The 23,591-nt window shown below is 38.6% G+C and overlaps 1 protein-coding gene across 5 annotated transcripts in view; it reads right to left on the bottom strand.

Moving 5' to 3' along the window:
* Nucleotides 1-17,423: 17,423 nt before the first annotated feature.
* The window catches only part of MTR (5-methyltetrahydrofolate-homocysteine methyltransferase), a 47,924-nt gene continuing 41,756 nt past the window's right edge, over nt 17,424-23,591 (bottom strand). For all 5 annotated transcript variants that reach the window (XM_051782841.1, XM_051782842.1, XM_051782843.1 and 2 more), the window contains 5 exons: nt 23,362-23,558; nt 19,939-20,139; nt 19,079-19,271; nt 18,243-18,355; nt 17,424-18,110 (listed from right to left, as the gene is read on the bottom strand). In XM_051782841.1, the coding sequence (XP_051638801.1) occupies nt 18,018-18,110; nt 18,243-18,355; nt 19,079-19,271; nt 19,939-20,139; nt 23,362-23,558 (797 nt within the window). In that variant the 3' untranslated portion in view covers nt 17,424-18,017. The remainder of the gene's footprint in view (nt 18,111-18,242; nt 18,356-19,078; nt 19,272-19,938; nt 20,140-23,361; nt 23,559-23,591) is intronic.

Genomic DNA, 23,591 nt, shown 5'->3' with positions numbered 1-23,591 from the left:
AACCTGTGTAACAGTGATGCCTGCACAAACATTTGAATTTGTGATAAAATTTAAGCCATGTAAAAAAACAATCTTAATTCTATGCTGCCCTTCACAGTGCAGGGCTCGGCGGCAGCTCTGCAGTCACACCCGGGGCAGACCAGCATCCTGAGAACGAGTGCAGGAGATAAAGAGATCCTTTCTTTTTAAGAGCTCCCTAGAATCAGGTGAATGACAACATTTTTTGATCTTTTGTTTCTAACCTGAGAAGGCATGAACACTGACAGAGAAAATTTTCATCTATAGGAATTCTCTTTTCTTTCACTTTAATGGGAGAAAATTTAATCCAGTTAAAAGAAACCTTTCAATGCAAAGCAGGCCTACTTCCTTCAGTAATTTTATTCAGTATTTAAATAACCAGTTTACCAAGAACACAAAGGCCTAATTTCAGGACTGGATATCAGGTGGATATGCAATTAACATCCTAAAGGGAATTAAAGTCTGAGCCTATTTAAATGACTGTTGTGATTAAGACGTTTGACCTCCTGTTTCTTTCCTTTTGGATTTATTAATAGCCCATATCTAAGTGATTCTATCTAGGTAATGGGACTTTCAAAGTGCACCTTTCCACTTTTAAAACATACCTTCTAGGAGTGTCACTCTGAAATTTCATATAACCATGTAAAACTTTTGCTGACATATCTTAAGTATTTTTATACCAATTGCTGTTTCAGATTGCTTGTTTTGTTCTCCCACTCAATACAAATACTTATTTGTTATCTGAGTTTAAATTCTACCTACAAAGCCCATTGATTTTTAGCTTTTACCACCTTTAATTTTGTTTCTGACAACTGTATGCATATATATTACCACACACTGAAAAATTCATTATTATATTTGGCTTATAGTAAGAATTGCTTCTAGTTGAACAGGTGCTTTTGGTGACTGGTTTCAAAATCATACTAGATATCATTTTGATTAGAAATAGTAACTTGCCACATACTGAAGCAAGAACCACGTTTCTCTAAAATTTAGAAGGTGGCTGGCTATATATCCAGCTTTAATATTAAATCCTGTCTAGTTCACCTTCAGAGTAATCTTCCTAAACTGCTTGAAGGGATATATGAGAAGAGGGATGCCAAGCTTCCCAGGCAAGATATTCAGCACTTTTAGCCTCTCATGTTCTGATTTTTACAAGGCTTTTTTTGCTAATAGCTGGCCAAAGTCAGGGCTCTGTGTTTGATTTACTGTTAGCCAGTTTAAATATATAGTACTGTAGAAACAGTCTTAAACACTAGAGCTGCCTCACTTTCAAAATTAGACGACACAACTGTGCAATGCACTCACCAAGACAGAACTTTAGATTTGCTTAGATTTTATACCCTACCTTTGGCTTTCCAACTACTGATGAATAATTGCATAGTGGGAAGCCCCTGCAAATCTTAATTCTTAAAGAAAAATCTCATTGCTTGAGTTCTCAAAAGTTGACTTAAGTATATTAAGTTTTGCCTCCTAGTAAACTTTAAGTGAAGCCTCCTTATAGCTGTTTCTTCTCTTACCTATGTGTAAATAATTTCAGAGGACTCAGAGTGACCCTGAACAGATTCTGATGACTAAGAAAGCTAGCAAGAAATGCCCCTAGTGTTTTTGCCTGGTCCTGCCTTTCTATCAAAGCACAACTCACAACGAATACACTGGGGAATGGAATTGCAAAATTCGGGAGGGGAAAAGTTTAGCCAGAGCTTTTCAGAGGTGTCATTGTCAGTAAGCACATAAGAAGAATCATATTTTGTATAGATAATACATATTTCTGAAACAAAATCTAGCATCAACTAAAGACAGATATTTTAATCCTACAACCTACATGGCTTTCAAAGAAAGATGTTGTAATTTAAATCAGAGGTAAAGGTATTATGCAGAATTAACTGATAAGGTCCTACAGCCTCCACAATAGATTAGAGTAAGTGATGATTTTAATAGTCGCTTTTGAGATTAAAACCCATGAAAGCCTTGCTCTACTTTTTTCTCCAAAGTTGATCATCTAGACTGCAGTGCCTCTTGACATTTTTTACAAGCCCCAAGCTAATACAGATACTGTACAGACATTCAAAACTTAGAATATTTGCTTAAAGTTTTGAGAAAAAGAAAATGTTGAAAAACTAGCCCCACACAAAGTTTAGGGATTTGTGTATTAACAAGATTTTTCATGCATAGCATTTTTCTGTTCTTACTGCACTTGCTATTTTGCTAACTCCTAGCATGTCCATCGTGCTGGCAATGCTCATATAAACTTGTTTTGCAGCAGCTCAGTTTTTATCTGGTCATTGCAGCTTTGGAGACTGGGAATGCTTCTCTATTTACTTCTCTGTTACAAAACCACAGTCTCTTCCAGCACACAGAAACCATTAGAGTGATGAATTATCCATTCCCTCTTCTCCCAGATGTAACCATCTCAGTTACTTGTACAACTTAATATCTGTTGTCATCTCCCATTTTTAAGTATTCTGCTGTGGCCAAAAGTAGCAAAGCAGCAACACATAAACCAAAAGTTTTAATTTTCCATTCCACGTGCCACAGTGCTAGAAGATACAAAGCAGACTGAAGAAGCTGTAAAGAAACACAGACCTTACATCTGTGTGTACAAGAGAGAAAATACAGTCGTTTACTAGACCAGTTAATGTTGAGTAGACCCTTTATAACAATTATTTACTTAGAGCTTTTAGTGTGTCATTTTTATTGTGCTGAATGGAAGAGCAGTTCGGCTGCTGTCCTGAATTTCTCTCCAAATACGTGTTTTTCTTTCCACAGCCCATACAGGGAACCTAGCACAGCTACGTTCCTAAATTAGGTGCCCAGACTTATGCAACGTGACTACCCTGTGCACAGAAAAGCACGCACTCCCATCCACAGCCAAGGCAGCCTTTTTGTTGTTTGAAGCAGACAGCAGAGTGCTCTCTCCCAGACAGGCTTGTTTCATGCAGCGGCAGTGTTGAGCATTCAGTGGAAACCTGTGTCAACAACGTGGATCTGCCAGAAAGTGCTCCATGGCTTTTGCTTTACATGGACAGCTGGGAGGCCAAAAAAACCTTCATGCTCTCTCTCATGCTAATACAAGGCCCAGGTGCTGTAGTAGGCTCAGAGAGCATCAAAGCAAAGTGCCTGCACTCATCTATTTACACTAATGCACACAGCTCCAGGAGAGTAGAGGATGTCTGGGGTATTGTCACTGCTCTAAAACTGCTCTTCTCCCAGAGGAGCTGCCCAAGCTCTCAGCTCTGCCAGCAGCACATGATGACATACCAGAGGAAGTTTTAGGCTGGGGGAAGAAAGAGCTCAGATCCAACAAAAGCATGAAGAAGGTGGAAATACAGGAAAGGGGTAAGATTTAGGGCTGAGGACTGATGTTTTACAAGGGGTGTAGAAGTTGTCAGGAATTTGTTGTACAGGGCTGTATTTTAGGCAGTAGACCTGGGCACAACAGTAGAGTGCCCACTCAAGGCTCTGTCTATATTCCAACTTCAGCCCCGCAGTCTTCCCTTGGTACATTTCTATAGTGATGAAATTGCTGAAAGGGAGATAATCCATGCTTCATTCAGCCCCATGAGGCTAGGAGGAGTGTAGGATTATGGGGTGGAGGGCATGGTGAGAGAGGAGCCCCTCTGTCACCTCCCTCTTTCCCTGAGTCTGCCTTCAGCCCCACCTTCTCAGTATCCCCTATGTGTCTCTGTGTACAAGAAGGAGGAATGACCCATGGAGTAAGCACACAAACCCACAGAGAATCATCCTTCTACCCCTCAAAACCATCAGGAAGGGCAGCAAATGCTGCCCTGGGAAGGGATGCCCCTAGCAGCAGTCCACATTTCCTCCCCTGCCCGGAAAAACTCACACCAGAGCTGGTCCTCCCTGTCCTTTAAACCCCTGTCTCCTCCTTCTAAGAATTTCCTTCCTCCTTCCCACACAGAGGTAACACTGATGGACACTTTCCGCCATACGCTGATAGGACTCTTTTCGGTTTTTTTTAGGTGTGAACAAATTAAAATGTCAGTGACCTGGACTTGCATTAGAGATTTAGTTATTTCACCTCTTTTTTGTATCATTTGTGCCTTTCTCCCTTTGCTGCTGTTGTGGAGAGGGTTGGAGAAGCTGTGTGAAATGACTGGTTTTGTACTCTGCTCCAAAGTACACTGCTTAGGGCTCCTTCTCATTGCTTTTAGAAAGTTACTGTGCAGCTTCAACTCTTGAGATTCGTCTCCATGGCAGGGAGTTTTCAGTTGACTTATGGTGAGTGAGCAGAGAGATATTTTTGGGTAGTAGTCCTTTAGTCTGGCCAAAGATAAGTACTATTAAGTTAAATTGGCAAAAATGGGGACAAGTTCTTGCCTAAAATTAGGCAGTGTTGAAAGAACCACTGCAACTTACCACTCCAGTTACAAGTTTCAGATTTTGCCCATATTATCTCACAAGAAAGATTTCACTACATGATTCTTGCAATTGCAGTAATTGCAGATGAAATGGTCAATATCTATTAGTTATATGTTAAAAAATCCTTACTATTTTAGCACTTGGAGATTTGTTCATCAAGTAGTTACCCTGACTGTAAAAAAATAAAGGTCTGTCTCCCATTGCCTATTTGATCTACAGGCTCCTGCAGGCCCAGTTCTGCAAGATGGGCAGGAGGAGGCGGATTCCTGCTTGACACAGCCTGGAAGACAAACTCCCGAGTACAGCCACAGTTGCACCAGGGAAGCACCACTAGTCTTGGTGAGCTTCTCTATACCATATAGAACAATTTTATTAGGTTGTTGTGCAAAGTAGAGCCCCTCCGCAGCTGAGCAGGCTGGCAGGTGCTTGATAGCTCACAAAAACATGATACACCTATTTAAGACAAGGGCTGTTGAGTAACATGCTGAATATGGGAAGGATGTAGCTGTCCCCATTGAAATATGGCTACTGTTAACATTTCTACTCTTGTGAAAATCAGTGTGCTCATGCACTCTTCCATGACCACATTTGGGCAGGACTTCATCTTAGATCTTATCAAGAAGTCTTTCTTCCCACAAGAAAAGATTTTGCAAAATCGTCAAGACTTGTGTTTCTGTATTTACTCCTTCAAATAGTTTAGAGATTCTGAAGCCTTTCATTTTCAGTGCTTAGAATCAATGGAATGAAAAAAGTTTTGAGAGTCTAAACTATTTGTTTACACAGTACTTCTTGCTGTTATGCTTTATATCCCCACTTGTATATTTCTACTATGCTTTTTAATTCATTGCAATGCCATTACTTGAAACACAGTCCTTAGAGGTCAGTGGTTCAAAACTGAATAAACAAACTCAAGCAATAAGAATCTAATTCCAGTTTAGTTAAAGAAAAGTGTATGTCTGAACTGTGGACTTTTCAGCCAGATCTCTTTACCATGCTTCTCCAGTAAGCATTTCTGAGTAGTTTAAACATCACCAGCAAACCAGGTGCCCTCTCAGTAGCATTATAACTTCCAGCTAAAAAGAAGGTGGCTTCTTTTGCCATTTCTCCTACATTGTCTCCTCCTTAATTGCTGTGGAGTCAAGGCTGCCATTTAGCAAACTACTTGAGCTATGCTTTAATATGTATTTAAGCTGATGCTCATTCCTACAAAATAAAAGTAGTCCTGACAGGTTGCCCACCTTTCTGTCCGCATATCTCTTGGACGTTCCCAGTAATCAGCTGGACAGTGAAACAAGACAGGGTTACTCAGCTGCTTTGTCTTCCCAGGCAGCATGGGGAGCGGGTTAGTGTTGCAGCCACGTAAGCTCACTGAGGTACCCTCCTGCAGCCACAAGCACTGGTGCCAGCAGGGATGAGTGCGCAGGCTGGGGACAGGGCCAGGCAATGACAGCACCAGCTCCCAGGCACAAACACCACGAGTAGGTCACTGGCAGGCTTCCACTTTGAACAGCCCGCTGTGCATTAGTGCAGTCTAAATAGGCATTTGGCAAGACTCGCATCACCTCATACGAGAGCATCTTGCTCCTTAATGTCATCATTAATTCTGTACTAAGCACATCTCATTTCAAGTGGGAAACAAGAAAGAAAGGCAAAATTCTTGAGGCAGCAGTGCAGAGAAGCCTCAAGTGTTGTGGTTCCACAGGACAGATCAAGCTGACAACACTCCAGTGCTTTCAATAAGATTATCACAATGCAATGAAAATCAGAAAAACGGCATTAGAAGTAGTCAAAAAAGAATATAAATCTGAACAAAATCTGATCCAAGTCAGTACCATTTCATGTATTAGAAGTAAATCAAGTAATCTTGAAACTCTTAGGAGTTTTTGTCTTCACTACTCAGCAATAAAACTGCAGGGTAGTCTTTCACAGCATTCCATTATAAGCCACGGTTTTGTAGTAGAAATGTATATGCCCAATTTAAGAAAAAGAAAATATAAGTGATTTTAAACTGCATGCAAAGAACCTACTAAACTATTATGATAATGACACGCATGGGAATTAAAACATGCAATCTCTAAAAGAGCAGGTTTGGAAACAAACTCAAATTGCATTTTTCTGAAGTAACTATAAAATAATACAAAGGGGTGCATTTAGAGGATATCTGTGAAAGAATGTTAAAAAGATGCTTCTTTTCACAGTTTGTCTGTGGATATCTCAAAAATTCTATTTCTAGTCAGATAGGAAAAGGATCAAACTGTTTATCCAACTTCCACATGCACAGCACATGCATTTATTTTTCTGCTTACCCTCTGATGTGCTGATGCTCAGCAGCTTCTCAAATGTATACCTGACAACGTAGTGCATCCTATAAATTTGTAGTACTTATTGCAACATCAAGAATGATGAAGGAAAAAGAAATAGAGTTGGTGTAAGCACAAACCAAATCTATTTAGTTGATGGATGATAAGAATTCCTCAGTAAGGACCTTGATAAAAAGTTATGTTATTCTTCCCACATGAATAGCATCTCGCAGTAATTATCCATTCCTATGTGGCACTTGGATCCTTTCCATAATCAAAAGTTGTAAGACTAAGTTCCCACTTCAGCAGAAAAATTAATCACCCCAATTAACGTTTCTGTTGCAGAAGAGGCTGCTGTTCTCTATTTCACACCCAACAAAGAACACAATTCCCCACAAAGCATGTGAAGACTAACAAACTGTGCTTAGCTACACTCAAAAGGCATACTGTATAAAAGCTGTAAACTCTCGAGCTGAATATAGAATTCTCACTCTTTCTAAAGAATATTCATGCAGATCCACACAAGCATTGGTGATTAACTACACTGTGCTCCTCCAGCCCTGCTTTATCGAGCGTAAGGCTGTGCTTGTAGGATGGCACACCTGCTAAATACATATTTATGGAACAAAATCCAATTTATGCATTCACAGTACTTACCTCATTTATTCATATATACTGTCCAGTTATCTTTCTGAAAGCAGGAAATATTTTATGCTTATACATAATTTTTTCCATCAAAAAGTTATTTCTGAAGACTGTTGTGCCTTTGGAAATATAACAAGCTCAGCAATGCTTTGTGTCTAATAATATAACATCTGCTGTTCGTGCATTTTAAAATTAAAAAGAATATGTAGCAAATTTCAGATTTGGGGATCAGTAAGAATTTCCCTGGCTAATAAAACACAATCTACAGTACAGTATACCTAGCTTTTGCAGAGTAGCTTGGTAACTGTATTAAGCAACACTTCATTTCACTGTGAAAAAGCAGCATGGTTTCTCTCTACCAACAGAATATATTTTCAAGTCAGACCAATTGCATTCTAAGATGGATCAGGTTTATATTACAAATTGGAGTTCAGCCAATCTTTGAGTTTTGATTAAAGGACCAAAAGATTACAGGGACTACGTTATCTGTAGTATTTCTTTAAGGAGTCATATGCATTGGTTTTAAAAGACCCTTCTTGGAGCTCAAACTGGAACACAAATTAAAGGCTGATAAGTCATATCTCAAGTGCTCTGTTGCATGGTTATCCAGCTGTCAATTCCCCAATCCTATAAGTAGTGGTATCTTCCACGCTGTGCTACACTAGTTGCTTCTACAGGCAGAATTTTCATGACTGTTGCAGCTACTCTGTGGCAAGAATCAAGAATAAAATTCACACAAGCTATAAGAAGAAAGCAGTCTCCTTTTTGTGCTGACACTTTTCCACAGTAACTTCATAGTAAATCAAAGGAGGGGACATATGGGACCCGGATTTCACTGATCCCTAGCCATCAGATAGGATAAATCCACATCATTCTCCAAGTGCAAACTTGGCTCTCCTCCCTGCGTACACTTGGGCATAAGGCCATGCTGAAGCTGAGTGGACCAGAAACTTGATGCATCCTGCAGTCAACACTCAGCCCATTTCCCATTGCAATAGTGTTCACCAACACATTCACCAACTTACACTCACCAGGCTGCAGCAAAATCTTGTGGTTTGTGGGGGTTTTTGGGCTTTGGGGGTTTTTAATTAGTTGGAAACAGAAGTGCTGAGGTGTGACCAGGCTGACTCCTGTTCTTACCTTTGCCATCAGAGTGCTTCCAAAGAATGTTTATCAATATAGAGACAGGTGTTTTATATATGTAAATACTGGGTTGTCATTACCAATAGCAGACTAGGAATAATTTATTTAAAATATTCCCATACAAAGACAACTGTTACAATTTCATGTATATTACCTAATTGCAGGTGAGGAATTAACTACAATGCAACTGGACACAACTACTGCAGGCTAGCCTGGAAATTAGCATTTAAATTTACGGTTGTTTGCTGTTGGGGTTTTTTGTGTTTGGTTTTGGTTGGGTCTGTTTTTTTTTTTAATCCAAAACTCAGAGCCATTTAAATATGTAGAATTAGAGGCCCTAATGACTGTACTCTTAAAAAAAGTAAAACATATCAGAACTCTCCACCATACTGTGCAGAACTGGACCCAGAAAGTGACTATGAAAGATGGAAATGTATCTCCAAGTCATGAATCCAGTGACAAATTACTGTTCTTAATCTGAAACATTTCCCTACTTATGTGACTGTTTCCAGGGACTGAAAAGCAGATTATGACTCGAGGACCAATCAGCTATACTGAGGGAACTAGCAGATGACCAAAATAAGTATACTTAAATAAAGTGCAAAAAAAAATTTCAGTACAACTCTTGGACAAATCTCACTTTTGATAATTTGGGACTTTCAGCCCTTGAACAGCAATATGTGGGCAGGTACCTTCTATCCTTCAGTTATGGCTGAGAAAGGCACGTGGTGTGATTCTTGGGGTATCCTGTGGAGGGCCAGGAGTTGGACTCGATCCTGATGGGTCCCTTCCAACTCAGCATATTCTATGATTCTATGATTAAATATTGGCTTTTGCCCAATAGACATCAATGCAATAGGCGTACTCCTTACAGCAAGGAAAAATATCTTCCATCACAGATATTAAAAAGCTTGTAATGTTTGTGACACAGATATATGAAGTCCTTCAGTTTCTGCTTCAGAGGAAACAGCCATGCAGCTGCACCCACAAAACATCTTATGGAAAACTTATTTCAAAGACAAAACCAAAATCACTTGTGTTTCTTCTTAAACTAACTGTTACTGCTTTTTATATGTATTAATGCAAAGAGCTACATTTAAATTTAGCAGCAGTCTCATGTTTGAGGGTTTCCTCAAACCCTGTAACTGTTATTAGCTTTGAAGTAAATAATGTAATTCTTACCTGGGAAAGAGACAGAAGCACTGTCCAGGTATTTTATTTTTTTTTTTTTTTTTTAGCGATCAGTGAATCCACTGTTACAAGTTTTGGAATATTAGGACTCCTTCTGGAAAAAGAGAGCCCTGTAACCCAACTGCAAAGAGATAAACATTTACATCCTTTTACATCTTTCACACACTTGGTCTCCCTCATTTTCCAGTGCTCTCATCTCCTCAAGACAGTTCTGCAAGCAGATGGCTTAGAAAGAATCCCGTCAACAATAAAGCTGAGCTCACAGAAGATATCAAAACACTAAGTCTGACATCCAAGACACTAGGCAAATACACATAAATGGAAGAGAATTGTAACAGTCTAGAAGCCAAGGAAAAACTCCAGTGGCAAGACTAGAAGCAGCAGAAATAGGATGAATGAAAAATAAAACGTTCCACAGAAGTACAGAGCCATTAAAAGTGCCATAAGACAAAGAAAAAAAACCTCTCCATTTACTTATCAAGGCATATTTTACTGACAGATCAAGAGATCACATGATAAGGAGTTTTACATAACTAATAATTTCACATCATTACAGCCCTCATCTGAGTCACAAAAGCAAGAGATTTTGTATACTTCATGCTGACAGTTCTAGAGAGAAACCATAACACAATTCTTAAATTTATTCAGACTGATTAGCAATAGCCATACTACAGCAGCTGCCTTGCCATTGCGCAGCACTTTTTGATTATTAACAACACAAAAGATGTGACAGTACTGCAATTTTTCTGAAATTTGTAGAATTACATAACATGAAACATTTATTTAAGGAGGAAATTTAACTAAAAGGCAGCTTTTCTTTAAAAATGGCCAAATGAAACTCCAACAGTATATAGAAAGTTAGAACAATGTATATTCACGACTGCCAAGGACTATGAAGCTCAAACTCTCATTAAACAGTATTTGTTTTAAAATCACAAGAGGCTTGTAACAACAAAAACATTTTTAGAGTATTTGCCAATCCTCACCTGCTGGACCAAGGCAGTCTTAACCCTTCCATCATTGACTCTGCAGAACAGGATCAATACCCACACTGCTGGCTCTGTTCAACAATCTCCCTCAAATGTCCCTGACATAGATAGTTACCATTGATCGCAGCAGACCCACAGCTGCAAAGTTCATCTGTTCCCACTTGATAGGGAATAGATGTCAGGTGTTTCAGAATGAGAGTAAAAATTACTTCCATAGTCCCAGCCATCTATTTCAGTGAAGCTGAGCACTGAACAAGGTTTAACAGCACATCCTGTTAGTCCTCAAGTGTTTTGACAGGATTCGAACACTGAATATTCTTTCCAGATTACTGCATTAGGACTGATCCCACTTGTGTTTCGCAGAAGTAGTAAGATCTCCATACACTTTAATAGCAGCTGGATCAGGCACTAGAATACCTGCTAAGAGATGTTTCACCTCACTTCAGCTCTCAAGCAATGAATATGACAGCAGACAGATGAGCTAGTCAAGAACTGAGAATAAAAGAGTACCACAAAAACTTCTTTCACTGATACTCACTCCCTCCTCCAGCATACTTGGAGCTGTGAGGAAATGAAGGCTATTTGATTCCGTTCACTGAGTGATAAAAAAATGCATCACCACCTGGAGACTTTTTAAGGAAAAACAAATATTTTACAGTTCAAGAACTTGAAATGTTCATGTACAGTGGGGTGTTTTAAAGTCCTTCGGACAAATAATCCTGGAAATGCACATAAAAATCTTCAACAAAATCCATGTCAAATCCTTCTTGTGGAATAACCAGGAATTTGCAGTAGAAGGATTCAGTTGTGGGATACACTGACAAAAAAGGAGGCAAAGAATGCAGTATAATGCCTAAAATGCCATGAAATGCTGCTGATCCAACATCTGAAAGGCTAAAATCTTCAGGTACCCTTAGCTGACTGCTGACTCCTGTCTTACAGTATTTTCACATAATGTTTATCTGAAGAGACAAGATGATAGTCGGTAAGTACCCTGTACACTCTTACATCATGTTAAGTTTTAAATGTCTTGCTTTAGTACTTCTCACCATATATGTGGTATTATAAAAACTGAACCAAAACTTTTATTCCTTTAGCTGCTCTGAGATGTGAGGAACAATATTTAGAAAAAAGTAAAAGTAAAAAAAAGGCAAGTGCTTGCATTTATTTCCTAAATAAAGCACATAAACAAGGTCACGTTTTTGTAAGCAGCAAACTTCTTGACTACTGAGATTGGTCTGCAAACCCTTGACCACATAAGTAAATTTGTTAGATCAGGTGTTGATAATAAAATCTGATCTTATGGGCCTTAGAAAAACAATGTGTTTATTTGCTCTATAATAGTATTCTAAAGCCATCTATTTGGTTACAGAAAGGTTTATGAAAGCCAGAATTATAACGGCAGATAGTGTGAAGCCATTAATTATAAATGCCCGATTAAGCAAAGAGGACCTTGTGCAGTAATTAGCAAAGCATGAGATCTCACAAGTAGCCATTTCCTGAAATAAAAGCAGCTGAGTACAGACAAGATCGAGACAGCAGTTGAACACGCGCCCTGACCAGGCAGCAGTACATGTTGTACTGATGCATCTCAAAAGAACAGTTTGCTAAATAAGTCTTTTGGCCGAACGGCGCAGCTTTTTATCTCCCTTACTTGCCGTCCCACTCCTGCCCTAATCAACAGAAAGATACAGACGTATTTGTTCTCACAAGGTCGTAGCAGGAACAGAAGTGTGTAAGGAATCCACCAACCACAGAGAGCTGACACCTTTTTAGACCTCATATTTGCACTCCACTTCTGAACCTCAACCTAGATTTCCAATTGATGGCCAGATTAAAAGAAATAAAGTTGTCCACTTCCTGGGAAGAGGCCATTTGGCAAGAATGTTGCTGAAATTCAACAAAACCCCCAAATAATATGTATTTTTAATTAAAAAAACAAACAACATGCAGCACTCACAGGCCAGTAGAGAACTCTGAGTCACATCTCCATATCTGTATTGTGAAGCTGGAGGAGGAGAAACAAGTACGGTCCAAGTATATGAAAGAGTAAAGCAAGAACAAAATATCTAATGGAAGTTGCACTCCCATGTACAGGAAAAATTGATCTTTTAAACACCTTGAGTAAGGAAAAAAAAATCCATTACACCTACACACCTAGAGCTATTTTATCTACTAGACTGAAGTAATTCTTAGGTCAAAATTGCACTGACACCTATGTGCAGATACAGAGCTGATGCAAAGTTTGAACATCTTTGATAATCATGGAAACAACAGGATGTTTTATTTTCATTTATCACAATATTTTGCCAGAGTCAGGGAACACCAGTGTCACTGAAAATTCTGTCAGAAACTATAATCTAAGTAATGAATCCAACAACTCCAAAGAGGAGGAGGGGGTGTCATGGCATGGGATGTCCTTTTCTCAACAGCTTGTTACTTAACCCTAGAACAAGTTTACAACCTAATTATTATTTCTTTCACCTTCTACCACTCCTAAACTTGCAAATATAACTCATCAATCCCAAGCATGCATTAGATTAATGAAAGCTCCTTAAAAATTTTTCTTAAATTGCATTTCTTATACTCTGATAGTATACATAAGGTAAAGGTTTTTATTTTCATTTACCGCAATTACTAATATTGAGAATATCTGGGGTTTTTTAAGAGATGCATGTTTGTCATACCTGTTAGTTATTTAGTGATTAAGTTTTCAACTACCTAAAGAATTTTAAAAGCATTTGTTATAACAGCAAGGCACAAATTCTCTACTTCATCTTAGCAATTCATACCATTAACATACCTCAGTTGAAAATTACATTAGTTTTATTAGCTTATTATTAAGTGGGCTTAAAACAATACACTGATAAAGGATTAAATTAATACACATTTTGGTTTTGCTATCTATGTGAAAACCACTCCATAACTAAAGAGGCAGTTAACATAGAGGGAATTGTTTAATGCCTCTCATGGCCTTATTCTTAGTTGTTTAGGAATGATTAACATACACAGTACAAGGCTCCTATAGTCTGAGCTATGAACAGCATTTATTATTAATATTTCCCAACACTTGCTAGGCAAAAATTCCTCTTTCTGGAACAGTTAACTGGTTCAGACTGTTGCCTTAAGAGACCACAGAAAACAGGACTCCGAGCCAACTCAGTGTATAAGGTAAGATAAAGAGGGTAGGTCCTTTAATTTCAGGCCTGAGGCCCACAGGAATACATATAACGTGCCTCCCATGTCCACGGGGTTCTACAATTTAAGGTGTTAACCCATCCAATCCCAGATTTATCCACCCCCAGCACCTCCCCCTGGCACACCCCTCTGGAAATTAAGGCAGGGGCTCTGGGACCCCCTCTTCCTCAATCTCCTCTTCATCACAGCACGTACAGTCCTTGGAAGCCCTTCAAAGTTCCGGGCTTGAAGGTCGCTTTGCCTGTGTGATATCTTATTGTCCAGGCCAGGGTGCAGATGTTCTCAAACAGAATGAAGGGAGGGAAGTCTAAACAAGCTAACAGAACTGACGGAATTTTGAGGGAGTGATATGGAATGGGGTAACAATGTTGGGAAAATGTGTAAACTACTGTGCTAAAGGGTGAGGGATATAATACAGCTACTTTAAAATCTACATTCACTACATAACTACTTCTAAAGTCTATAAAATTTAAAAAAAAAACCAAAACCTCTAAGGCAACAACACTTTAGAAGAAACTTATTTCAAACCTTCTACAATTCCATTTTGGCAGAACCTACAAAGGAGCCTGACATGCAGCTAAGGGGCATTGCTGGAGGGAAAAGGAGGAAGAAGAGGCCAATTTGATAGGGAGATGGGGTAGAAAAGACCATGAGCTAAGAACTAAGATGGGGTAAGCTTGAGTTTCCATGCTCCCTCCACTCACTTCATGCTCTTTCTGTAGAAAGGAATGGCAGAGCCAACCATCTTGCCTCGAGATCGCTCCTCATTAGCCTTATCAGGAGCTGTAGGCACAGGACACATTGGTGGCTAGGGCACTGAGAAGAAAAGGAAGCCTTTCATTTCATAGTTGTCATGGTAGCTTCAGGCCAGCAAGGATAATTACAGCTTGCTTTTGCCATTCTGGCTGAAAATGAATCACAAACCCAAGACACCAAGTTTGGTAATCTCTGCTGAGTTCTACTTTGTACAGCTATTTATATCAGGCATGTGGCATGGTCAGAAACCTCAGGATATTCAGACATGGTGGTATTATTAGAACAAACATGGAGGAGAACTCCATTGTTTTTTCAGTTCTGCCTTTAGCTGGACAGTTTACAAACGCTGTGGGAAAGCAGGATGGACATGTTTCCGTTCTGTTCACAGTGCACCTTCACTGGCACCTACAGAAGCCTGAAAATCAAATCAAACAACTTTGTAGTGAGGCTGAACAGGCTTTGCCATGACAAGGCTATGATAAATTGAGGGCACAGGAATTCATTTCTCCAGTGACTGAGAACACATGCTGTTTCTGTATGAAACCACCCTCCTAAACTAATTAATTATTTCTTTTCTTGCTCTTCAAACTCTTAAGACACTGAATCCACTTTTCCAAGGCACACTCAGGTAAATCAGCCCAATATTTCAAAGGCAATTTCACAAAACCCAGCCACAGTTACTAGTAAACAAACCCCTTTCTAAAAGGCAAGGCCCTCAAAGGGCCTATTCCCTCATTTTCTGGACATCACTTGTTTTCAGAAGCAAAAATTCACTGAAAGGGTGTACTGAGATTTATGTTAATGAGCAAAAAAGCAGAAGATTCACAAAAATGCTCAAATATTTGCATAAAAAATACATGTAAGGTTTGGGAAATTTTCCTGAGGAATGGCATGACCGTGGTAGCACCCTCACCTAAAAATAAACTGCACTAGAATCTTCCCAGGAGTAACAGCAGCACTGAAACAGACCTGATAATGAAGGGGCAGGCTTAGGGGTAGTATTCCCTGACAGTCATAAAATATGTGCCTCAAAACTTAATCTCTGGGCTGCTGGCCTGACTTACAAGAAAAAAATCAGTAACCAAAGTAAATTACTCTCAAGAACTACACCAAAGTTGTTTACAAAGCATTCTAAATTTTTCATAATTTCTTACATCTTGGATTCTTCTTAGTAGTACTTAGAAAAGTACTGCAAAAAATATTTAATGCATTCTAAAACTGTCAAGTAGTCTTACCTGGTACAACTAGGAGACCCTTTTCCTTCACAATTTATCTTTGTTCTGGAGAGAATGAAAACTTGTCTTATCCAAAGTGTCAATTGACAATTTAAAAAAACAAAGTTTTAAAGAAAATGTGTTTGGTAAAAACATTTGCATAATAACAATAAGTAATTCTTCCAAACAGATTCTCCCAATGACAAGTTTTGTAGGCAAAGATGAAGATTTTTCTCAGTGTATGATGCCATCTGTGAAGGGCACACCATTTGAAACCCTCTGCTTGTATGCAAGGTAACACCACCACTGTTAGACAGCGGGACATCTACAGCTCTGTCACTCTGATGCTGCTAAAGCTGTACTCACTGTCTGCCACTGATTTCAGGAAAATAAATCAATAAACAAACAAAACTGTGCAAGTCAAACTTTGACCCCATTCACACAATCAAATTTACAAACTAATATGGCACTCTGCTTCCAAATGTAAGAACATGGAAGAGTGCTGGAGAGGAGAGCATTAAATTGATTTACAAATGTGCAAGGACCAAAAACAAAGCAAAGAGGATTTCAATTTTCGCAAGCTATGTGTTTCAGGAACAAAGTCTCCTTTATATTAAGAATGTTTTACTGTATTTTTGGCAATCTAAATGAGTGTTCTACCATCCCCACAACAAGAATCAGCTGATCAACTAGGACATGTCTCAAGTCCCTTGACATGGATTGGGGGGAGGGTGGGAATCCATATAGAAATTAGTTTTGTAAGTCATTAAAGGATGAGCCATTCTAAAACATTCAGTTAAGAACACACTTATGCAACTACTTTACCCCCCCTCCCCAAAAAAGCAGCCCTTATAATTTCAGGTTCATAGTACAATGTGCATATTCATTTTGACATTATCTGTTTAGGTTATTGTGCACATTTTATTGTTGGCATTTAAAGGATTCTAATGAGATAACACCACTGACAGCTTAACCTTTATTAAACTGTTGATACAAGATGATTCTTTTAGCATAAAGTCAGATGAAGACATTACAAAAATTATATAGCTATTCATAGATTGCAATAAACTATTAAAAAGAACATTCTCTTTACAAGATCGGTCTTTTATTTACAATTAGAGACCAGAAAAAATGAGGGGTTTCTTTCACAATATTTTACTAAATTAGCATTTAAATAATACTTGAGGCACTTTTCAGAGATTATTAAAAGCTATGAACAATTAGATCACTGAGAGTTGAATCTGAAGAATATGTCTCTGATATTAACTGTTACATATGACAGTATTACTACTAGTTGCTTTTAAAATCCAGGTATCTGGAAGGTTAAAGAGTTTGTAAAACACTGAAGTCAGCTCCAAGCTTTCTGTCTGTCTACAGTAACAAGTATGCTTCTCATATTTTTCCCATACAAATGATTGTTCATGTATGAATTAAGCCTCACAACATAACTCGAAGGTAGGAAGCACCAGTACCTTTTATGCGGAGTAGAAACAGATTGTGACTTGCTGAAAGGAAGGGGAAGCATGAAGCAGACAACTCCATGGCCTCAGTCATCCCATTTCACAATACAGCACCTCTGATATTGATCCAGCACACTGTATTATTCTAAACACCATCGAGAACAACCTATGTTCCCAATCACAAGACCTAAACACGGAGCAGACAGATTTTAAAAAAGGAGATCTGTTGTACTTCAGTTGCTCCTCATCAGTCAGTATAAAACCTTTTGTGACTTTACAGAAAAATCACATCATATTTCTGTCCCTGGACTTGCCAAACACATTAAAATAACACAAGTCAAATTCTGTTCTACATATATCCACAGCCAATGGGATAGAAATTCTTGCTTCTGATTTCTCCTTCTCCTGCGGACAGGAGAGCTTTGCATTTTCCACATTCCACCCTACACATAGCTTCTCTACTTTGTGCAAAAAAATAAAAATAAATAAAAGGATGCTGCTACAAGTGAGAGAGCTAAAATGCATTCATGGTCTCAAGCCAAGGGCACAGAGCAGATTTGATTTGAAATATTAAGTTCCTTGATCAAAAATTTAAAATAATCAGACAAGCTATTGGGATGGATGGATGGATGGATGGAAGAAAGCTGTTTTCAGTGGGAAGTCTTTTCTTGTTCCTTCTGGCAAATGGACCATCACAAAGAAAAAGTTCACCCACAAGTATCAGAGTTGTTCAGTATCATATCCCAAAATGGGTCCAAGCCATTTCTCCACTTCTGCAACCGACAATTTTTTTCTCAGTGCATAATCTTCAACCTGCAAAGAGACCACAAAACATGATGGAGATTTTGGAACTCTAGCTTTTAGTATTTACAAATTTTTTAAGACATCTGCTAATTAGATGTTTTTAAATGTTCTAACACTACTACAATGAACAGCGTAAGTTACCTGATCTTTACATATCTTTCCAACAGCAAAATATTTGGAATTGGGACTGGAAAAGTAGAGGCCAGAAACTGCAGAAGCAGGTACCATTGCTAGTGATTCTGTTAAACCAATTCCTGGAAAAGTGAATGAGAATCCTCTTATTCTTGAGAACAATTGAGAATAAGCACAAATTCAAAACCTTTTTTGTGTTGGACAGCTTCAAGCAAACTCAAAAAACCCAAGAAGGTTTCAGATGAATTAAAACAGAAACCATTTTCCATTTGTTAACTATTAAAAAAACCCACAGACCTTTAAATATACTGCAGACTTTCATTATGATTACTGTAAAGTAACTGTACAGTTTGAAGGAAAAAACCTGGGAGATTTTGGCAAGAGGTTTTGAAACACAGGAAGGTATTTTTGGAGCAGTGAAACATCTGACATGTAAAATATCAGAGGAAAACAAATGGAATTCATTCCTTTTTAAGAATTACCATTTCAAGGTTCCTGTGGACCAGGATACACACTGCTGAGTTGGCTTTTTTTCCTGTTTATATCTGGAATGTCTTCTTGCAACCATAAGGATGCTAGAAATTTTCTCTGTGCAGCAGAACCCTGTTTGCATGTAATCTGCTACTTAGGGACACAACTCCTTCACCAACAGCACTGACAGTGTTTTTAAAATTCTTCCTTGAATGAGGCCAAATAAAAATGGCAATGAAAAGGGGAAGAGAGCAAATCCTAGAAGCATATCAGTATTTTATGTAGTTCTGCACCACCCAATTCACTGTATTTTTGGAATGTCAATCTTTCATTCACATAAAAACAGTTTAAGAATCTCAGTAAAGCAGAGTTACCTGTTGTTTCCTCAATGTTTGCAAGTTTCCACATGGTGAGTTTTTCTGTATGGTCAGGCTGGCTTGGATATCCAGGGGCAGGGCGAATTCCCTCATATTTAATTCTGCGTAGGTCAGAGAGATTGAGCTGCTCAGTACTACTGTAAGCCCAGAATTCCCTTCGAACCCTTTCATGGAGCTCCTCAGCAAATGCCTTGGAATAGAATGAAAAGATTTTTTTGTATTTTAGTTTGTACAGAATGATGCAATAGCTATTTAATACAAACAGTGTCTTAGAGACTTTCTTCCCCTTCCCATTTTAATTTTTAAGGGAGCTTTTAACATTGGTGAGAAATTTGACAGAATTAAAATTCACATGCAAAACTTATTTTGCTAACTCAAGTATTTTAGTTTCTTCTCTTATTGGTAGATCAGAGTTTTTTGATTGTCCTGCTTTAAAATCGTACATACTCAAAAGATGTGGACAAGTAACCTAAAAAGTAACTTCATTAACCTATGGTAGCGACATATCATTATAGTCACTAGGTCTTGACCATCTGTGTCTCATCCAGGTCTAGCTATGGAAGGCTACATCATTCTTGCATCCATGCTAGGATCAGATATAAGTACGCACTGCGGCTCTTTTTAGCAGAGGTCCTTTCCTCTAGCTGAAAGTGGGCAACAACTTTTCTGAACTGCTATTTTGCCAGCAACAGTTGCCCTTCAGGAAGAATTCCCACTTCAGTAAATATCTTTAGATGGCAACTAATTATGATTTCTGAAACTGTGCTGTAGCTTGAAATACACACCTAGAGCTAACCCCACTTGCACTGCACTGAAGTGGCTGTAAGTTTGCTGAAAGTTGCAAGGAAACCTCATACCTCTGCCAACCGATCGCCGAGAGCCTTTACCATTATGATGTTGTATTCATCATCCTGTTTCCTAAATTCATTGCATAACTCATCTACACCAAAGCAGGCCACAGCAAACAGGCCTAAGTAGTCACGAATGCCAGAATCCATTGGTGCTATGAAGTCAGAGAGGCAGTAATATGGATCTGTGCAGGCAGAGTCCTTTTCAGCCTAGGGTAACAAAATCAGTGCAATAAATCAGAACATTTAAAAATACATTATTAGTGCACTACTAAGCTAAAGACCAGTATTTTTAACACTAAAGGGCTTAAGACATTTCTGACAAACACCTAACTAGTCTTTGAGCCACAGTGACTTTCCTGTAGTTAAATTAGAAGGAAACCACCTCTCTCAGAGCATGCTCAGACCACTGAAGAACAAAACGCCATAGAGATGCTGCGCTGAACACACATATAGAGATATTTTATTTCTGTTTACAGCCAGTAAGATTTATCAGCTTATACTGTAGGTTCAATCTTTGTATTGGCCATTCACTTCAGAGTTGGACTTGATGATCCTTTTGGGTCCCTTCCAACTCAGAAGTTTCTGATACAAATTATTACAAAATAAGGAACAGTCTTGTGCCAACTGGGTAAGAGGAGGAATAATTACTCTCTACCCCTCACAGATTCCACATTTGCTAGCAAAACTGATGGTTGATAAGCAAACTGGAAATTCTTCAGCAATTCCCTCTATAGAATGGCTGTGAGAGTTTATAAACACTCCTGGTTTCTCATGGTACAAACTATGTGCTCAGTAATCCAGACAAAACTGTGCCCACGATGCAGACCTTACAGCAGTCACACATACAAACAAACAAAATTGATCTATCACTACTGAAAGGTTGAATTCTAAATGAAGTTCAAGTGGGTTTTATGCAAAGGAAAGTGGCCCAGAGGAAAAAGACCTGGGGGTGCTGGTCAACAGCTGGCTGAACATGAGCCAGCAGTGCGCCCAGGTGGCCAAGAAGGCCAATGGCATTTTGGCCTTAGCAGGAACAGTGAGGCCAGCAGGACTAGGGAAGGGATTCTTCCCCTGTACTTGGCACTGGTGAGGCCACACTTCAAGTACCGTGTGCAGTTCTGGGCCACTCACTTCCAGAAGATCATTGAGGTGCTGGAGCAAGTCCAGAGAAGGGCAAGGAAGCTGGTGAAGGTTGTGGAGCACAAGTCCTATGAGGAGCAGCTGAGGGAGCTGAGGTTGTTTAGCTCAGAGAAAAGAGGAGGCTCAGAGGAGACTTTATCGCTCTCTACAACCACCTGAAGGGAGGTTGTAGCCAGGTGGGAGTTGGCCTCTTCTCCCAGGCAACAACTGATGAGATGAGAGGGCACAGTCTTAAGCTGTGCCAGAGAAGGTTTAGGTTGGACATTAGGAAGAAAGCCTTCACAGAAAGGGCAATTAGACATTGGAATGGGCTGCCAGAGGAGCTAGTGGGGTCATCATTCCTGGAGGTGTTTAAGAAAAGACTGGATGTGGCACTGAGTGCTATGGTCTAGTTGACACGGTGGTGTTGGGTCACAGGTTGGACCCAATGATCTCAGGGGTCTATTCCAACCCAACTGATTTTGTGATTCTGTGGAATAGGAAATATACTGCTCACTGGATCCTTTTCCAAAAATGGAAAAAAGGTAACAGAAAGAGGTGACTAAGCATCTAAAAAGAAATTTTGAATCATATCATGTGGAAACATGATTGCTATTTAAGAAGTGGCACAGATCTTGTAAATCTACCCAACTTAGAGAGAGAAAAGTTATTTCATGGCTATCACTTAGCTGAAGATTCCTATTCTATGACAATACTTTAACAATGCTTTCCACTCAATCCCAACTGCATCTTAAAAGCAAATAAAACACCTTCAACCCTGAAAAACAAAGAAAAATGGCCTGTTAACCCACTAGGTTAATACCATAAAGTACCATAAAATACCATAAATACCATAAAACCAAAGAAATATCCTTTTTCCACACAGATAAAATCTATGTTAATTTTGAGGTTCTTTTGTAATTATTAGAGTTAAGGAAAACATTAAATGGATCCCCAACTTAACTGTGTCAATGTCATGAACTCAACTCTCTGTACTGAAAGGAAAATTTTATATAAGAAACAGAAGACAATTATTCGCTTCTACTTTGCTCTGGTGAAGACTCTGCTGAATTACTATATACATCAGACTGGAAGAGATGTAGCTAAAATATAGAGAGTCCAGAAGAGCAGTATGCACAATAGCACAGAGTTTCATGGCCTTAACCTTTGAGAGAAGCCTGAATAACTGGGGATATATAAGATAAAAAAGACTAAGGAAAATAACAGTATTCCAATAATAAAACCCTTTACAAGAATATTATCAAACCAGATATTCTTCTTGGGAGAACCCTGGGAAAAGGCCAGGAAAAGAAACAGTAGTAAACATGATTTACATGGGATATCAAAATATTTAACTAGGCCATAAGGCTCTGGAACAGCCTTGCATGTGTGCTTGTTGAGAGCATTTTATATAAACATCTGCCATGGATTGTCACAATCCATCTCCATGCTACAGATAATCTGTTCCAGGGAACTGGAACAGAAAAACTTAAGTCATGTATTTCTTAGTATAGTCCTGCAATGTTGGTACATGATTGTCCTTACAGAATACGGTACTCCAGAAATTTAGGTAATCGTTGAAATTTTTTTTCTGACCATGTTTGATGACTCTGAATATGTGAACTATGAAGAAGCCAAATCAGAAGACAAGGAAAAAAAAGGAGAAGCAGAATATCTTGAAAGTTCAATCTATCAAATTAAATGCAAATCTAGGTAAGTTTGATTCAAGCATGAATACTTAAAATAATGATTAGCTCAATCAGAATTAGCAGCCAACTAATTTTAAACTGCCCTCCATGTGGTGAATTTTACATAAAAATTAAGACTATCAAAAACACTTATCTCCACTGAGCTTTATTTTCCAGGATTTTTTAATTCTAACTGGGTTTTAACCTTTAATACATTCAAGCGGAATTTTTCATCTAAAGCAGAATCCAGGGATATTAGAGAACTAAGGTTCATTAGGTTCTAATTTAGCAACACAAGATCCATGTAATGAAGTTATACAGCACATTGCTTTAGGATATCTTAAATATTAAAATTAAGACGGAAAATGCATATCATTTCTGAAAATATCCAACCTATAAAGCATTTTGTACAACTATTACAGTGCAAAACACTACAAATACTACAGTACAAATACCTGGATCACCACAAACAAGATCTTGTTATTACTGAAAGAAATGGCAAGACAACAGCTGCAGACAGATTACAATGCCCATTTTCTACAGATTTTAATAGAGTACTTCTATTACATTCTTGCAATGCAGTGGAAAAAAAATTCACTTAACAAATGTGCTGTCATTGTACCTGTTGCCTCAAGCCATAAAATTTTGCTATTGGTTCTGAAGATCCCACTGCCTCTTCCACAGCATATAAGTGGATATCATCCTGAACACTTCGAGCTGGCCAGAACCCGACCACACCTCTGGCTTGTAATTTCTTTTGATTAATCAATGTTTTCAGTAGATCTTGCGCATCGTTATAAACTCTCCTTGCTTCTTCACCTAGCCAAAAAAAAAATAATAAAAAAAATCCCT

Source organism: Manacus candei, unplaced genomic scaffold, assembly GCF_025592945.1.
Source record: "Manacus candei isolate 608988 ecotype Guabito, Panama unplaced genomic scaffold, ASM2559294v1 h1tg000017l, whole genome shotgun sequence".
NCBI classification, from domain to species: domain Eukaryota; kingdom Metazoa; phylum Chordata; class Aves; order Passeriformes; family Pipridae; genus Manacus; species Manacus candei.
Note: the sequence above shows the minus strand (reverse complement) of the source record. Positions and strands in the feature narration are given on the sequence as shown.